The following is a 15,423-nucleotide window of genomic DNA, read 5'->3' on the forward strand; positions in this document are numbered from 1 at the left end:
GTAAATTTTTCAGAATACTGGGAAGACTCTTTATGTTGTGGATTAGCACTACTAAAGTTTTTCCAAGCTTTTCTTGAATGAAGTTTACAGTCCTTGGTTTTAGTCCTAGGTCCATGATCCACCTTGAGTTGGTTTTTGTATATGAAGTGAGGTGGGGATCTTGTTTAATTCTTTTGCAGATAGTTTTCCAATTTTGCCAACACCATTTGTTAAAAAGCCATTAGGCCATTTTTAATTAGCAAACGTACTAAGACATAGATGAGAAGGCTAAGGTCCCTGTGAGCCTAAACGAAAACAGTCTGTGCAGCAATAGCAAGACTACTGACACAAAGTGAAGAATACTGACAATGTCACTCAATTCTATCCACAGGAACAGAAGACTAGGTACATACTTTGCTATGTACGTTTTCACTAAAAATAAATCTTTTTTAAAGGTAGAAAATAGGGGGGGAAAGGAGGTGTTCATGAGATTAATTCTCTGTTCAAACCATTTATCATGCAACCAAGAAATAAGTAACTAGAGGACTAAATTTTGTTGTTAGGTATCAACAAGTAGTTCCAACTCATAGAAACCCTATGTGTAGTAGAACAAAACACTGCCCCAGTACTGTGCCATCCTTAAGCACTGCTATGCTTGAGCTCAGTCACTGTGTCAATCTACGTCCCTGGGAGTCATCGTCTTTTTTACTGATCCTCAACTTCATCAAGTATGATGTCCTTCTCCAAAAACAAGTATCTCTTCATAACACGTCCAATTCATATCAGACAAAGTCTCACCATCATGGTTTCTAAGGAGCATTCTGCTTATACGTCTTCCCAGACAGATTTGACCATTTTGGTAGTCCACGTATATTCAATATCCCCTGACAATGACTTAATTAAAAGGGTTACATTTTTCTTCAGCCTTCCTTAATCACTATCCAGCTTTCACATTCACAGAAGACAACTGAAAACTCTAGGACTGAGGGAGCTCTAGTGGCTTAGCATTAAGAAGCTGTGCTGTAATCCTAAAGGTATTCAAGTTCCACTCCAACAGCTGCTATGCAGAAGGATGGACAATCTCCTCCTATTTGATTTACAGCCTCTGAAAACTCACCAGAGGGTCATCATTAGGTCTGTTACAACTCAAGGGTACACAACGACAACAACAACATGACTTAGGTAAGGCACACTTTAGTCCTCAAAGTGATTTTTTTCTCTGAACACTTTAAAGGTCACTTGCAGCAGATTTGTTCATTTCATTCCTTAAATGATAAAAGATAACCTTAAAAAGTTCAATCTTGGTGAGCTCTGGCAGCCTAGTGGCAGGAAGCTGCATTGCAATCCCAGAGATGTGAGGTTCGAATCCACCAGATGCTCTGCTGAAGAAGGAGGGACAATCTCCTCCTGTACCAGTCAGATCTGATATGACGGTACACACACATCAAAAAAAAAAAAGGTAATAAAACTTTAAAAAAAATTTCAATCTTTTCTCTGTTCATCATCATGTTGTTTATTGGTCCTGCTGTGAGGGTTCTTATTTTCTTGCTGGAAGGGTAGAGGGACACGCAGGAGAGGAAGACTCCAGATGAGATAGACTGATACAGTTACTGGGGCAATGGGGGTAGGTGTGCTGGAGTCAGTGAGATGGGCTCAGGACAGGGCAGGCTTCAGGGCTGTTGTTCATAGGGTCACCATGAGTCACAAGTGACTCGATGGCACATAACAACAATAAGAAGGTATAATCCATACATATGATAATAGTATTTGATCTTCATTTGTTTCAAGTCCCCTTCACCATTCTTAGAGTGGTTTTAAGTACTGAATTATATGAGATAGAGAATATTATGTATTCAGAACACTGCTTGAAACATAATAAACAAAAAGAGCTACCAGTTAGTCTGATGAATGAACAAGTAAATAAAAACCAAATCTGTCATTGTCAAGTAGATTCTGACTCATTATGAACCCATGTAAATTACAGTTTAACTGCACTCCATAGGATTCACAGATGTGTCACTCAGGGGCTCAAGCAATTAAATGGATATAGGTGAATTATAAAGGTCTGAAAATTAATATACTTTAACAATATACTAAACCAACAGTATGTTGCTGTGCTGGTAGGTGTTGCCATGACAAGTACAACTCAGAGCAACCCTAAGAACAATCCATCTATCTGAATCTTGTCCTGTACCGTCCTCACCATCTCTTATACACTTGAGCCGACTGCAGCAGTAATTGTGTCCATCTATCTCAGTGAGGGTCTTCCTCTCTTTCACTGACCCACCACTCTTCCAAAGAATAGACTCTTAGATAACCCTGTCTTATAATTAGCCACTCTTAGCAACATGTCCAAACTATGAGAGACAAAGTTCTGTCATCCTTGCCTCCAAGGAACTCTCTGGCTGCATGTTTTCTAAGACATACCTGTTTGTTCTTTTGGCAGTGTTCACAAGTCCTAGTATTTGCAATGTAAGGAGAAGGTAGAAAGATTCTAATTCAGCACCTCTGACTACAGTGTCAAAGTATGAGGACTTACAGTTCCCCAGGTTAATTCTCATAATCAGCATGTTTCACACTAGATGTGATTTCAAAGGTTCCTCCTTGCTATAAAATTTTATGAACTTAAGACTTTATGACATTGATTAAATCCTCCAGCCAAACCTGGGGTCAAATGCAACTTGCATGTGGCCTCATTCTGCTGTTAGAGCCATGTTCAAAGCTTTTTGTCCATTCTTAAGCTATCTTCTTTAGCATTTAACTGCATGTACTTCAAACTCACTGCCATCAAATCAATTCCCATGCACAGTAACCCTCCACTGGGTTTCCTAGCTGTAAATTTTAATGGGCGGAGACTGCTCATCTTTCTCCCTTGGATGTGAGCCACCTGGAGATGTACCACCTTCTGGATATCAGTACAACACACTACACACTAAGCCTCCAAGATTCCCTCTCTTTTACTTCAACAATCTTAATTTTTACTTCAACCTGGATATCACCCTGGATAACATTTATTTTGACAATGAATTTGAGAGATAGTATGATTTGATGTGGAACATTTGGTTGAAAGATGTCCTTTGTGATTTTAATGTATTCAACTCTTCCTATGGTTTCCACTATCACACATTTAACACTAATTCAAGCATATATTCACATTAGGTTTCAAAATTATGTTCTTTTTTTTTTAATGCTCTCATTCTCTCTCTCACACAAAAACACACGCTCTCTTTCATTGCTGTCAAATCAGAACAGTCTCATGGCTAACCCATCAGCAGGTTTTCAGAGGCTGCAAATTGCATGGAGGCGACTGCCCATCTTTTTCCCTATCTAAAGAGCATTACACAAATCTGCTTAAAAGGCAAAATAATGTAATTAATTACAGTGTTAAGAGAGAGCTCTGGTGGCCACAGGGAGTTTATTGTGAACTCCAAGGTGGCATGCATTTCTCTGGTGGTTTGGGTCCACCAATGTGTATTGTATTACAATTCATAGCAACCCAGTAATACAGAGTCAAATGACCCCAGAGGGTCTTTACAACAGAAGCAGACTGCCTCATCTTTCTCCCATAGAGCAGCTAATGGGCTCAGACTATGGACCCTTCAGTCAGCAGATGAGCATTTTAACCACTGTAGCACTAGAGCTCCAAATTAATAGGATCTATTTAGTGAAACTTGTCTTAACCAGGCAAATTTTTTAAAAAAGATTAATTATTAAAATAAATGCTGTGAAAAAAAATTATAAAGCTTCAGACTACCATTTATGGAATACCTGAATCCAACTATTTAGGGAAATATTTCCTCTCACTTCCCATGTCTGCTTAGAGGTTAACAGCAGGGTACTCATTCACATAACTGTTTAATTTAGAAATATTTAATGTACACTCCAAAAAAAGCACTCTACTTTAGACAATGAATTTCTATTTGAGTTAAAAATTTTTAACTTTAAAAAGACAGCATAATTATTATATAAAAATGCTTCCAAATGCAGTATATTAAAAAGCAAAATCTTTAAGAGTACTTAACCCTACTTTAAATCCCACTCTGTTAAGAAAATCAAAGTTAATAGTGTATATTTTCTAACAATTGCTACACATATATTTCACTGTGATATATTACCTCTGAGACTGATAATAAATACTAAACATTTTTAAAATTAAGATATTTTTGCTACCACATTTTTTTACCCTGAAAGGCTCTGAGGCGGCATGCATAACAGTATTATATCCAGCAAGCAAATAAAGTATCACCAAGTTACTAAAAACCATTCAGTAGGGGGAAAGGAGAGTGTCAAAATATTCAATCATACAACTGAACATACCATTTTTAGTTATACTTCCCAGAAAATAAGACAAAATAAGAAAATTATTATCTACTCTAAGTCACTGTATAAACCACTGTTCCTTAAGAAAGGTTCAAAGGAATAGTTTTTTACTAGTCAGCTAGTAAAAATCTGTGAGCAATCACACAGGAAAAGTATTCAAAACTCAAATCCATTAAGTCAGAACATACTCTTAGCTGACCAGCAGTGGGTTTTCTGAGGCCATAAATCACAAGACAGGAGACTGCCCATCTCTCTCCTGCAGAGCAGATGGTAGAGTTGAACCACCAGAGAGGTGCCACCTTTCCGTGAGTAGAGCAACTCTCTATCAATGATGCCACCAGAGATCAGGAAAAAACCAGCATCATAATATCATCAACCACAAATTCACAGTAATCGGAAAACTTTAAACTCTGCCCAAACTGAAATGATATAATTAAAACACTGGTCAGTAAATGTGACACAGCACAGGCTTACGAGGTCTAGTATGATGAGGCATTTCCATGTTCTGACAACCTACAGTCAGAAGTCCGAACCAGAGGAGCAGGGCAATTCCATACCACATCATAAAGACCATTTCCAAAAATCAGGTTAAACTGCATTCAAAGCAATGAGCAGGATCAATACAGCGTGAAAGAAACCTGGAGAGAAATGCCATTAGCAATCTGCCAAATCCTTATTTTTAAAAAATAATACTTTCCAAAAAAAATAAATAATACTTTCAAAAGTATTTTCATTCTATATTTTTATACTACTCTATCTCCACTAAGGAAAATATGCTACAAGTGTCCCACTCTCATTAGAAAGGATCTAAAATAGATAACCTACTTTAGACATAACTAGGTTATCTATTGTGTATATATCTGAAAGAACCATTAACAGGCAAATATTCGAGTATTCACAGTCATCAACACGCTCTGTACCTACCCCACTTGGCCTTTAAAGTAATGGAAGGAGACATAATACTAGAGAAAGCGTCCAACTAGCAGAAGGATTCAAGAAGGCTTGCTGTTATTGTTATGTGCTGTCGAGTTGCCTGCAATTCATAGTGACCCTATCTATGTACAAAAGCCCTGAAGCCTGCCCTGCCCTGAGCCAGTCTTGCTGACTCTGACATGCCTACCCCCACTGCCCCAGTTACTGTATTGATCCATCTCATCCAGGGTCTTCCTCTCCTGTGCTGTAGAATGTGAAAAGGGAGCTCCAGTGGCCTTATTGGTAGGGAGCTGCACTGCCACCAGCAACTCCGTGGGAGAAAGAAGAGCAATCCACTTCCATGCCATTTACAGTCTCTGAAAGATTACTAGGACAGCTATAAGTCAACTATGACACGGAATGAGTTTCTGAAAATGTGAAATACTGGCAAGACCCTTAAGAAGCAATTGGTTAGCCTGATGGTGGTAAACTGTTCAGACATATGACATGTATATAAAGCCGATACTAAAAAAAGATAAATATTCCTAGTTATCTTGAATAATTCTATTATAAATCCATAACTTAATTCCATTAACTAAATTATTCCTCAGCCATAGTTTCCATTCCTTAAAAGTATAAATTAAGTTTCTTTTTACCAAGAATATAATATAGGTTGACTGGTTTGTTTCTTGAAGAAAGAAAATAGGCAGAAAGTATAGTAGGTCATCTCTTCATTTAGTACCAGACATGGTAAACCCATTTTTGTTTATCCTTCTTTAAATTTCAAGATATATCCTTCAACATGTTAGCGCTCTCCTTTTTCCCAAGCCAGAAAACCAGTGAATCAATTTTGTTTTCTTTCTGATACCATTCGTGTTGATTAGGGAAGCATATGCAAAAACAGGACAATGGACTGAAGAAGTACACAATGAACTGAACTGTTTACATTTATGTCTCCAGAGAGCATCCCTGAGAGTTCTGCATGTTTGTCTCAAACAAGCTTAGGGTTCTCCCTCTCTCTCTGTGTGTGTATACATATAAGACTAATTTAATGGTTAGTAAATAAATTAAAATATCTGCTATGCAGAAATTTACCATGAGGTCACCAAAGCATGTAAATGACACTCACGAATCTCACCTCTTTCCTAAAGAATAAAATAAAGAATATACTTTGTAGTTCTTACAGCTACTTTGTACACACACACACACACACACACACACACACACACACAGTTTTATACTGAAGGGAAAAAATCATTTCAAAATAGAAATGATGTAATTTTTCTCCCATATATTACAGGGCAACAAACACTGCAATGTATGTTTTAAAAATATTCCGTTATATGGAAGATTTTATGATAAAAACATGGTTCTTAAACTCTAGGCAAAGATGACAGCTAATTTCAAACACATTTCTCTGTATTTTATAGTGTAATTCACATTCTAAGGCACAAATGCTGAAGAAGTGTGAGGATAGGTACATATATAAAGACTCACCATCTGTATAGGTTTCTTGTGGAGATCTCTTTCAGTTACCAATCTTTCCTGGTCAGTAACATAAAGACCCTTCTGTGCTAAAGCCTGGATTACAGCATCGTGGCCCAAAAGGGGTTTGGCAGCATCGCTCTTGAGAATAAGACTCCCAGCACGACAGTACAGTTCAGCTGATAGAAGCAAATTAACAACAGGCGGTTTGATGTGTTCTTGGTCATACTGATCTGTGTAAAATGGTTCTCGAAGTTCCTCCGGCACATTTTCTATAAAGATTAAGGGGGGGAAAATTCTCTTACAAGATTTTCATAAAATAAATATAGCATTTATGTAATAATTATTTTTATATAGAACTTTAGACTCCTTCTAAAAGTAATAATAATCTTATAACCAAAAAGATGATTTATATGAAACACACAGAACACTGGTAGATAATCTGAAATGAAAATTCATTTCCTTTACACAATGTACTTGTGCAATGGAGACACAGAAATAACAGCATACTAGTGTACAAATAGGGCATGGGATGAAAATCAAGTTTGCCCAGGTGTCTTTCCTGCTACTCAATTCCCTCAACAATGTCATTTCAAAACCCTCCTACAAGTTTTGTCTTTTCTACCTTGTATTCCTTCTTCTACCTCTCTACTTCTTACTTGGGCTCTATACATAAAAAACCAGGACAAGAATTAAGCTTGTCCCTCAAGAAGAGAGCCAAACAATTAAATGAGAAGTTAACACAGAGCTGCTATCATAGATCTGCTAGCTCTGGCCTGGAATTTAGCTGCCTACCTGTCTTTGCTTTGGAAAGTAAGGTTCCCCAAGGTCAACCATCTCATCACTGATTCCAGCAGTTTCTTGAATAGGAAGCTTTAATAAAAGCTCAAATGATCCAACAGTACCAATAAAAATCAACATTTTCAAAAAAATTATTCACGAAGTATTACTAGATTCCTTAGCAATTTTTATACTATAAGTTTTCTAAAAGCTCCTATTTCTGAGTCATATCTGACTCAACAACCCATAACAACAACACTATTTAGAAAAGCATAGCATCAAACAGTATTACTTTAACTACTGTTTATATATCAGCATGGATCTTAGAAATTCAGGAATTAGAATCCTTACACTTAAGGAACCAAAAACCTACAAAAAAAGATATACAGACAGGAAAAGTTAAACAATTCATAAATTAGAGATAGTACTAAGCATTAAGTGGCAAATGAAAGAATGAATGTGCCTTTATCTAAGAGGAAGGAGCAACACAGCAAGCCTACTGAAAATTATTTCATCTTAAAGGGGAAAAGAATGAATTCGTTTAGGCAGAAGCAAAGAGGCTTTCTATAAGGGAAGGAGAAACATTTTTTAAGATGTTTTCACCAACAGTGGTTATGGGTCCCAGTTTCTCCAGAACCTCACTAGCATTTGTTGTTTGCTGTTCTGTTGACTTTGACTATTCTCAGTGGGGTGAGATGATATCTTTTAATTGTTTTTATTTGCATCTCTCTTAGAGCTAGGGATTTTGAACATTTCTTCATGTGTGTGTTTGCCATCTGAATGTCTTCTTTGGTGAAGTGTCTGTTCATACCCTGTGCCCATTTTGCAACTGGGCTGTTTATCTTGTTGTGGTGCGCAAGTACTCTATAAATTCTAGAAGTCCTTATCAGACATGTCCTTACCAAATATTCTTTCCCAGTTTGTGGCTTTCCTTTTTACCTTATTGGAGAACTTTTTTGATGTGCATAGGGATTTGATTCTTAGAAGGTCCCATTCATCTATTTTATTCTCTCTTGGCTGTAAGTTTTTCAGGATGCTTAGAAGAATGCTCATGTTGTGGATTATAGTGCAACCAGTCTAGAAAGTAATATGGTGTTTTTGGAAATAGAAACGCCATTTGACCCAGCAATTCCACTATTGGGAATATACCCTAAAGAAACTATAACTGCCACCCAAGCAGATATATACACACCCGTGTTTATTGCTGTAGTGTTCACAATAGCAAAGAGATGGAAACTACCCAAGTGACTATCCACAAATGAATGGATAGAGAAGCTCTGGTATATTCATACAATGGAATACTATGTTGCACTGAAAAACAAGAAACTCATGAAATATTATACAAAATGGGTGACCTTAGAGGACATTATGCTGAATGATATATCTCAGTCAAAAAAGGAAAAATACTATATAATGCCACTGTTATAAAACAGGACTGACATCAGAGTTGAGGGTAAACTAAGAAAACAGTATAAATAATGTACACTGCATTGAAACAGGAGAGGGAGAGAACTATTTAAATGGAATATATGATTAAGTATTATTTGTATGACAACAATCCAGAATAAAAGTTGTGAGGTAAAGTGGACTGGTGGGGGGATTGCATAACAATGAAAGATTTTTTTTTTCTTTTTCTTTTTCAAAGAGAAAAAAAGTAAACTGGGGAGGAGGGGTGGGCAGGGAGGAAAATGTACAACAATGGAAACCCATGATCTCTTTCATTAAACTTTCATTAAAAAAAAAAAGTTTTCAAGAGACAGCATGCTAAACAATCTGGATGGAGTAGGAACGGCCCAGGTAAGAGAGCAATAGAGGTAGGGCTGGAATGGGACGTAGAGCACAAGACATGTAAGTATGAGCTCTTTTAAACATAAGGCCTCTGGTGGAGGGACAGTGCAAGAAAGGAAGACCATGGATTAGATGGACTGACTTAGTTACTGGATTAATGCAGGTAGGTGTGTCAGAGAAAATGAGGTTGGCTCAGGATAGAGGAGGGTTCAGAGCTGTTGTAAAAAGCTGTTGTCCATATGAGCTGCAAGCAACCCGATGGTATATTTCAACGACAACAGCATAATAGCGAACAGTTTTAAAGAGAAAAGTGACAAAGCAAGAGTGATGTTTTGGGACAGGTGATCTGGTGTTTGATATTGATGGTAACAAAAATGAAAGATAGGATTTTACAGTGGCAAGGAAATAAATCTAGAAGCAGAGTAGTAAATGTAAGTGAAGGGCATAAAAGGCTGCTATACCCCAAAACAGGGAGCTCTAGTGGCAAGAACCTGCATTGCAATTTCGAAAGAACGTTCGGTTCAAGCCTACCAGCTGCTTCTTGGGAGAAAGAGAAATCTCCTCCCATGTGATTAACTGTCTCTGAAGCCTGCTGGAGGGTCTCCTATGTGTTAGTTCTGACTCTATGGTACACAACAACAACAACAAAGTATACCCCAAAATGCCCAGAAAGAGAGCAAATAGAGGAGATCAAGATGAAAATTAAAGAAGAGACCTGAGTTCCTATGGAAATGACAACATCATTAAAAGATAAAAAAGGATATTAAAAAAGGAGCAATTCTGGAAACAAGATCATATACTCTTTTATATATAAGGTAAAAAAGCAAAAATATATCTAGAAAGATAGGACTCTAGAAAGAGGTGGATCTACCTGAAAAGAGTAGATGTATCAATCAGGGATTTGGGCAACATCTAAAAGTATTACCTTCATTTAATAATTGAAATAAAGCACTTTCCTTCCTTCACAACTGCATTAACCGAGAGTGAGCCAGTCTTAAACTGGAAAGACATGTGCTTCTGCATGATATCCTAGCTCAGCTGTAAACTACAAAATACAGTGCTAACACTCTAATTTTAGGCTTCTTCTTGTTGTTGTTGCTGTTAAGTGCCGTCGAGTCACAGGTGACTCATAGTGACCCTATGAAGGAGAGTCCTCGACAGTTGGGTGCCTTTCATCCTCTCTCCACGTTCATAGGTTTTCCGGAGGCAAACTATTATGGAAGTGGATGCCACTCCTTCCAAAATTTTAGGCTTACACTAACTAAATGGAAGCTCCTTAGTACAACTATACAAGAAAAAGGATTTGATTCTAAGAAAATCATTATAAACTATATACATAATTGCCTGACTTTCCATACAATCAAAAATGACTAATATAAATAACTTGGTAACTAAGCACTGGCTGAATCACGAAAAGTGACTACTCATCATCAGGGTTGAAAAAGATTCAAAGCCAAGTCAAAAGAGTATTAAGAGTATTTAAAGAATATGACAGACTTTTCTTTTTCCAAGAGAATACAACACATAAGTAAGTCATTAAAAAACAAACATGTCACCCCAGTCAAAATAGCAAAATTTAACAGAACAGCAAGCAACAAATGCTGGCGAGGTTGTGGAGAAACTGGAACCCTGATTCACTGTTGGTGGGAGTGTAAAATGGTGCAACCCCTGTGGAAAGTGGTATGGCGCTTTCTCAAAAAGTTGCAAATAGAGATACCATTTGACCCAGCAATTCCACTACTGGGAATATACCCTGAAGAGACCATAGCTGACATCCAAGCAGATATATGCACACCCATGTTTATTGCAGCTTTGTTCACAATAGCAAGGAGTTGGAAACAACCTAAGTGCCCATCAACAAACGAATGGCTAGAGAAGCTGTGGTATATTCGCACAATGGAATACTACGCTGCATTAAAAAACAAGGAACTCATGCAATATTATTCAAAATGGTTGACTCTGGAGAACATTATGCTGAGTGAAATATCCCAGTCACAAAAGGACAAATATTACATGATGCCACTGTTGTAGAATGGGACTGTCCTTGGGGTTGGGGAGAGACTGAGTAAGATGGGTTCAATAATGTATACTGCACTGAAACAGGAGGGAGAGAACCGTTTAAAAGAGAGATATAACTGGGTATTTCTGTCATCACAGGAGACTAGAGCGAGGGCTACATGGTGGAGGGGACCTGGGGAAGGGTTTGTAAAACAATGAAAGAATCTTTTCTTTTACTTTTCCATAATTTTTGGACTCATGTACTTATAACTTGTTAGTCAAATTTGTGTCTTCTAGGTTGCAACACCCCCATGATACATCTTCAAGGATATGAACATGTACAGCCAAGCACAATCAATAAGAGTGCATCTAAATTCCAAAATCAATCTCCATAATAGTCTATGTGTTTCCAACTGCCAAAGGGGACCTTTAGAGTAGTGAGAGAAGATCTTCACCCTGAAACCCACAGCGTCCCTTTTCAGCAGGAAGTAGCTAAGAGAATACGCCATCCCCTTTTCCTTATGACTCAGGGTGAAGTCTCTCTCAGGGAGGAGTGATAGGGAATGGCAAAGGACACACTGACAAAGAAGATTAATCAGAACTGGCTTTGACAAGCACTGTGGCATTTGGACAAGAACAAACTGGGAGGAGGGTAGAGAGAATAGTGCAACAATGAATGAGTGGAAGCCCAAAATCTCTGTAAATGTTTATGAAAATTAATAAAATATAATTATAGAAAAAAAAAAACATGTCTTTTGAGAACTAAATATGCTTAAGAGAAGACTTAAACAAAAGTTTATGATTTTGCCAATAGTACAAGACTTTCAGTTTTAAACAGTTTGAAGTCCAATCACATTTCAAAACAAATTAAGTAGAACAGCACAATGGAAAATAAACAGGCAAAACCAAGGTTAAAAGGATTCACTCTCTCCTAATCTCCAAGACATGGAAAACAAGAAATTAATACTTTAAAAAACAAGTTAATGAAATACCACTCCTAGAGTTGCAAAGGACAAGTTTTTCTTGTGTACCAGGACTTAAGCAGAACATATTTTAATTGTTATTTAAAGTCGTGGCTATATCTAGGTTTTGAAATTAACATTCACTTGAAATGCTTGAGGTACAGGTAGAGGGAGTAAAGGCAGTATTGCTCAAGTCAATTTTCTAGAAGTTGGGTTGGTGGCTGGCTGAATGCATTTTTCAGCAATACAGATTTTTTTTTTAAACAATGAAGTGAAATACATTTAGAAAGGAATACATTATCACCCTCAATCACAGGAGCTCTGCCTTAGTTTCTGAGCAGAAAAAATGTTTCTTAATTACTAACACAGAAACCCAGAAGAAAATGAGCCCGAGATCTTTAAAGGAAAATTAGTCAATAGATAAAAAAAAAGGTCAATAAAAATAACAAAAATTCATAGTTATCAGTAATAAAAGGAAACCGCTTGTCAAATGGCAAAGATTTTTTAGCCATTAGAGAGATATAAATCAAAAAGTATAATGAAGTATCACATCATATTACAACATGATAACTATTACTAAATAAAATTAACAAGTGTAAGTGTCACACTGCTGATAGGAATGTAAAGGACAGTCATTGTGGACAACAGTTTGTCAATTCCTTTAAAAATGGTTAAAAACAGAATTACCATATGACCCAGAAATTCCAGTCCCTAAGTATGGACCCAAAAGAGTTGAAAGACAGGACAGAGACAGTAAATATTTACCAATGTTCACTTTAACATTATTTTTTTTAAAAAAAAATCTTTTAAAAAGGTAAGAACCATTTTGTACAGTAAATGATTCTGGTATAAAAACAAATGAAGTTCTGATGAACCCAGAAAACATTATGCTCAATAAAATAAATCAGACACAAATAAATACTTTACGATACCCCTTATGTTATCCTAGTGAAATATCTATAATAGACAAATCTATTGAGGCAAAAAGTTATTGAGAAGAATGAGGAGAAGGTGAGGTGGGAGAATCTATTATTCATAAGTATGCACTAATGACGAAAAAATTGAAGTTGTCAATGATTTCATCTTGCTTGGATCCACAATCAACATCCTTGGCATCAGCAGTCAAGCAATCAGAACACAGGAAAATCTGTTGTCAAGGACCTCTCCAAAGTAATGAAGAGCAATGATGTCAGTCTTATGACTAAAGTGTGACTGATTTAAGTCATGGTCTTTTTAATTTTTAATTTCTTGCTGTGTGTCTAAGAGATGGACAATGAACAAGGATGACAGAAGAAGAACCAATGCCTTTGAGTTGTGGTGTTGGTGAAAAGTACTCAATATTTCAGAGACTGCCAAAAGAACATATAGTTATGCCTTGGATAAGGTACAGGCCAGAGTGCTCCTTATAGGCAAAGATGGTGAACCTTCGTCTCACATACTTTAGGCACGTTGTTAAGAGGAGCTGTTCTTTGGAAAGGGAAATAATGCTTGGATAGGTAGAAAGAGAGGAAGATCCTCAATGAGATGGGTTTACACAGTGACTACAGTAATGGGTTAAAGTACATCAGAGATAAAGAGGATAACAAAGGAGGACAGGGCTCAGAACTGTGGTTCACAGGGTGGGCTAGGAGTCATACTCAACTCAATAGCATGTAACAACATAATCTCCAAGAGCTATGTGCAGTTGTTAATTTTACCAACCTCTTCTTTCTCCATATTCCATTGGTGTGTCTCCCCCATTACTATTATTACTCTGACTCCATCTACTATGCCCCACACTATACTACAGACATCCAAGACAGACTTTCTAATGTCAGTTCACATCTTGTAGCCTGTCCACTAGCTGTTATGTCTGCCTGTAATGTCCCCTCCTCTCTGTGCAAAACTGAGTCTTACTAGTCAGATTTCAGCTTCAAAGTACTCAAAGGTAACATTCTCTGACCACAGGGATCAATCATTCTATTTTACTTCTCGTTATAAGTTACTGTCCCATAATTTTCATGTTTAGTGTTTTTGTCTGTCTCCTCCAATTATAATCTAACCTTGAGAAGATTAATGTACTTCTTGGTTTTACATCCCTAGTACCTAGAAGAGACTGGAACACAGTGCTCACGTAGTTACTAAAATAACATAACTAAAACAACAAACCTCAAACTCACTGACATCAAGTAGGAGCCAACCCACAGCTAACCCTCCAGTGGTTTTCAGAGGTTGTAAATCTCGAGAAAGGAGACTGCTCATTTTTCTTATGAGGAGCAGGTGGATTTGAACTATGTACCTTTGGGTCAACAGTACAACTCCCTAATTCACTATGTCACTAGAGCTCCCAAAAGAATGTAAAGTACACCCAAACATAAATAAAGCTTTGCCTTCATAGAAGATTCTGATTAAAACTTCGGTCTCTCCACTTCAATACCAAATAATACAATGCACGTAGGACAGCATTTCTGAACTTAGCTAAAAGCACCACTCTTACCCCTGTCCTATGAGAAAAAAATGGACTTTTACTGGTCTCCATATCCTGAAAGCAACCAGCCTATGCAATTCCACATAGAGATCTAAAACCTTTGCTGTTGTTGTTGATTGCCTTCGAGTCCAGCACAACTCAAAGTCACTCTACAAACATAATTCCTGAAGTCTCTCTACAACTATCAACATTTATCAAAGTTCACAGAGTTTCCCGAGGCATATTATTTAGGAAGTGGATGCCACTCCTGCTTCCAAAACCTTTAAGAAAAAAAACCCTACAAAACATAACAATAAAAATCCAAAAATAAGCAAAACCAAGAGCCAACAGCATTCTCAACTGAAGAGATGGAAGGTATTCTCCTTGAGAACAGGGATCAGGCAAGGATGACCACAATCACCACCCTTATTCGATACTGTATTGGAAGTCCTAGCTAGGGCAATACAGTAAAAGAACGAAATAAGCAGTATCCTAATTGGCAAAGAGGAGGTAAAAATATATCTATACACAGATAATATGCTAGTGTACACAAAAGCCCTAAAGACTCAACAAAAAAAAAACCCAAACAACATGCTAGACCCAGTAGACCAATTCAGTAGAGTGGCAGGATACAAGATCAACATACAAAAATCAGCTGGATTTCTCTACAGCAACAAAGAAAACACAGAAAAGGAATCAAGAAACACAGCAACATTTACAACAGCCAATCACAAGATGAAATACTTGAGAATA

The 15,423-nt window shown here is 37.2% G+C and overlaps 1 protein-coding gene across 1 annotated transcript in view; it reads right to left on the reverse strand.

The window, feature by feature from the left end:
- Nucleotides 1-15,423, reverse strand: part of CAMSAP2 (calmodulin regulated spectrin-associated protein family, member 2) — a 154,573-nt gene that overhangs the window by 121,449 nt on the left and 17,701 nt on the right. Inside the window, exon 2 of the mRNA XM_006892113.1 lies at nt 6,709-6,968. Within this exon, the coding sequence (XP_006892175.1) occupies nt 6,709-6,968 (260 nt within the window). The remainder of the gene's footprint in view (nt 1-6,708; nt 6,969-15,423) is intronic.

This window comes from Elephantulus edwardii, unplaced genomic scaffold (assembly GCF_000299155.1).
Source record: "Elephantulus edwardii isolate Elephantulus edwardi_28Jun2011 unplaced genomic scaffold, EleEdw1.0 scaffold00110, whole genome shotgun sequence".
In the NCBI taxonomy this organism is placed as follows: domain Eukaryota; kingdom Metazoa; phylum Chordata; class Mammalia; order Macroscelidea; family Macroscelididae; genus Elephantulus; species Elephantulus edwardii.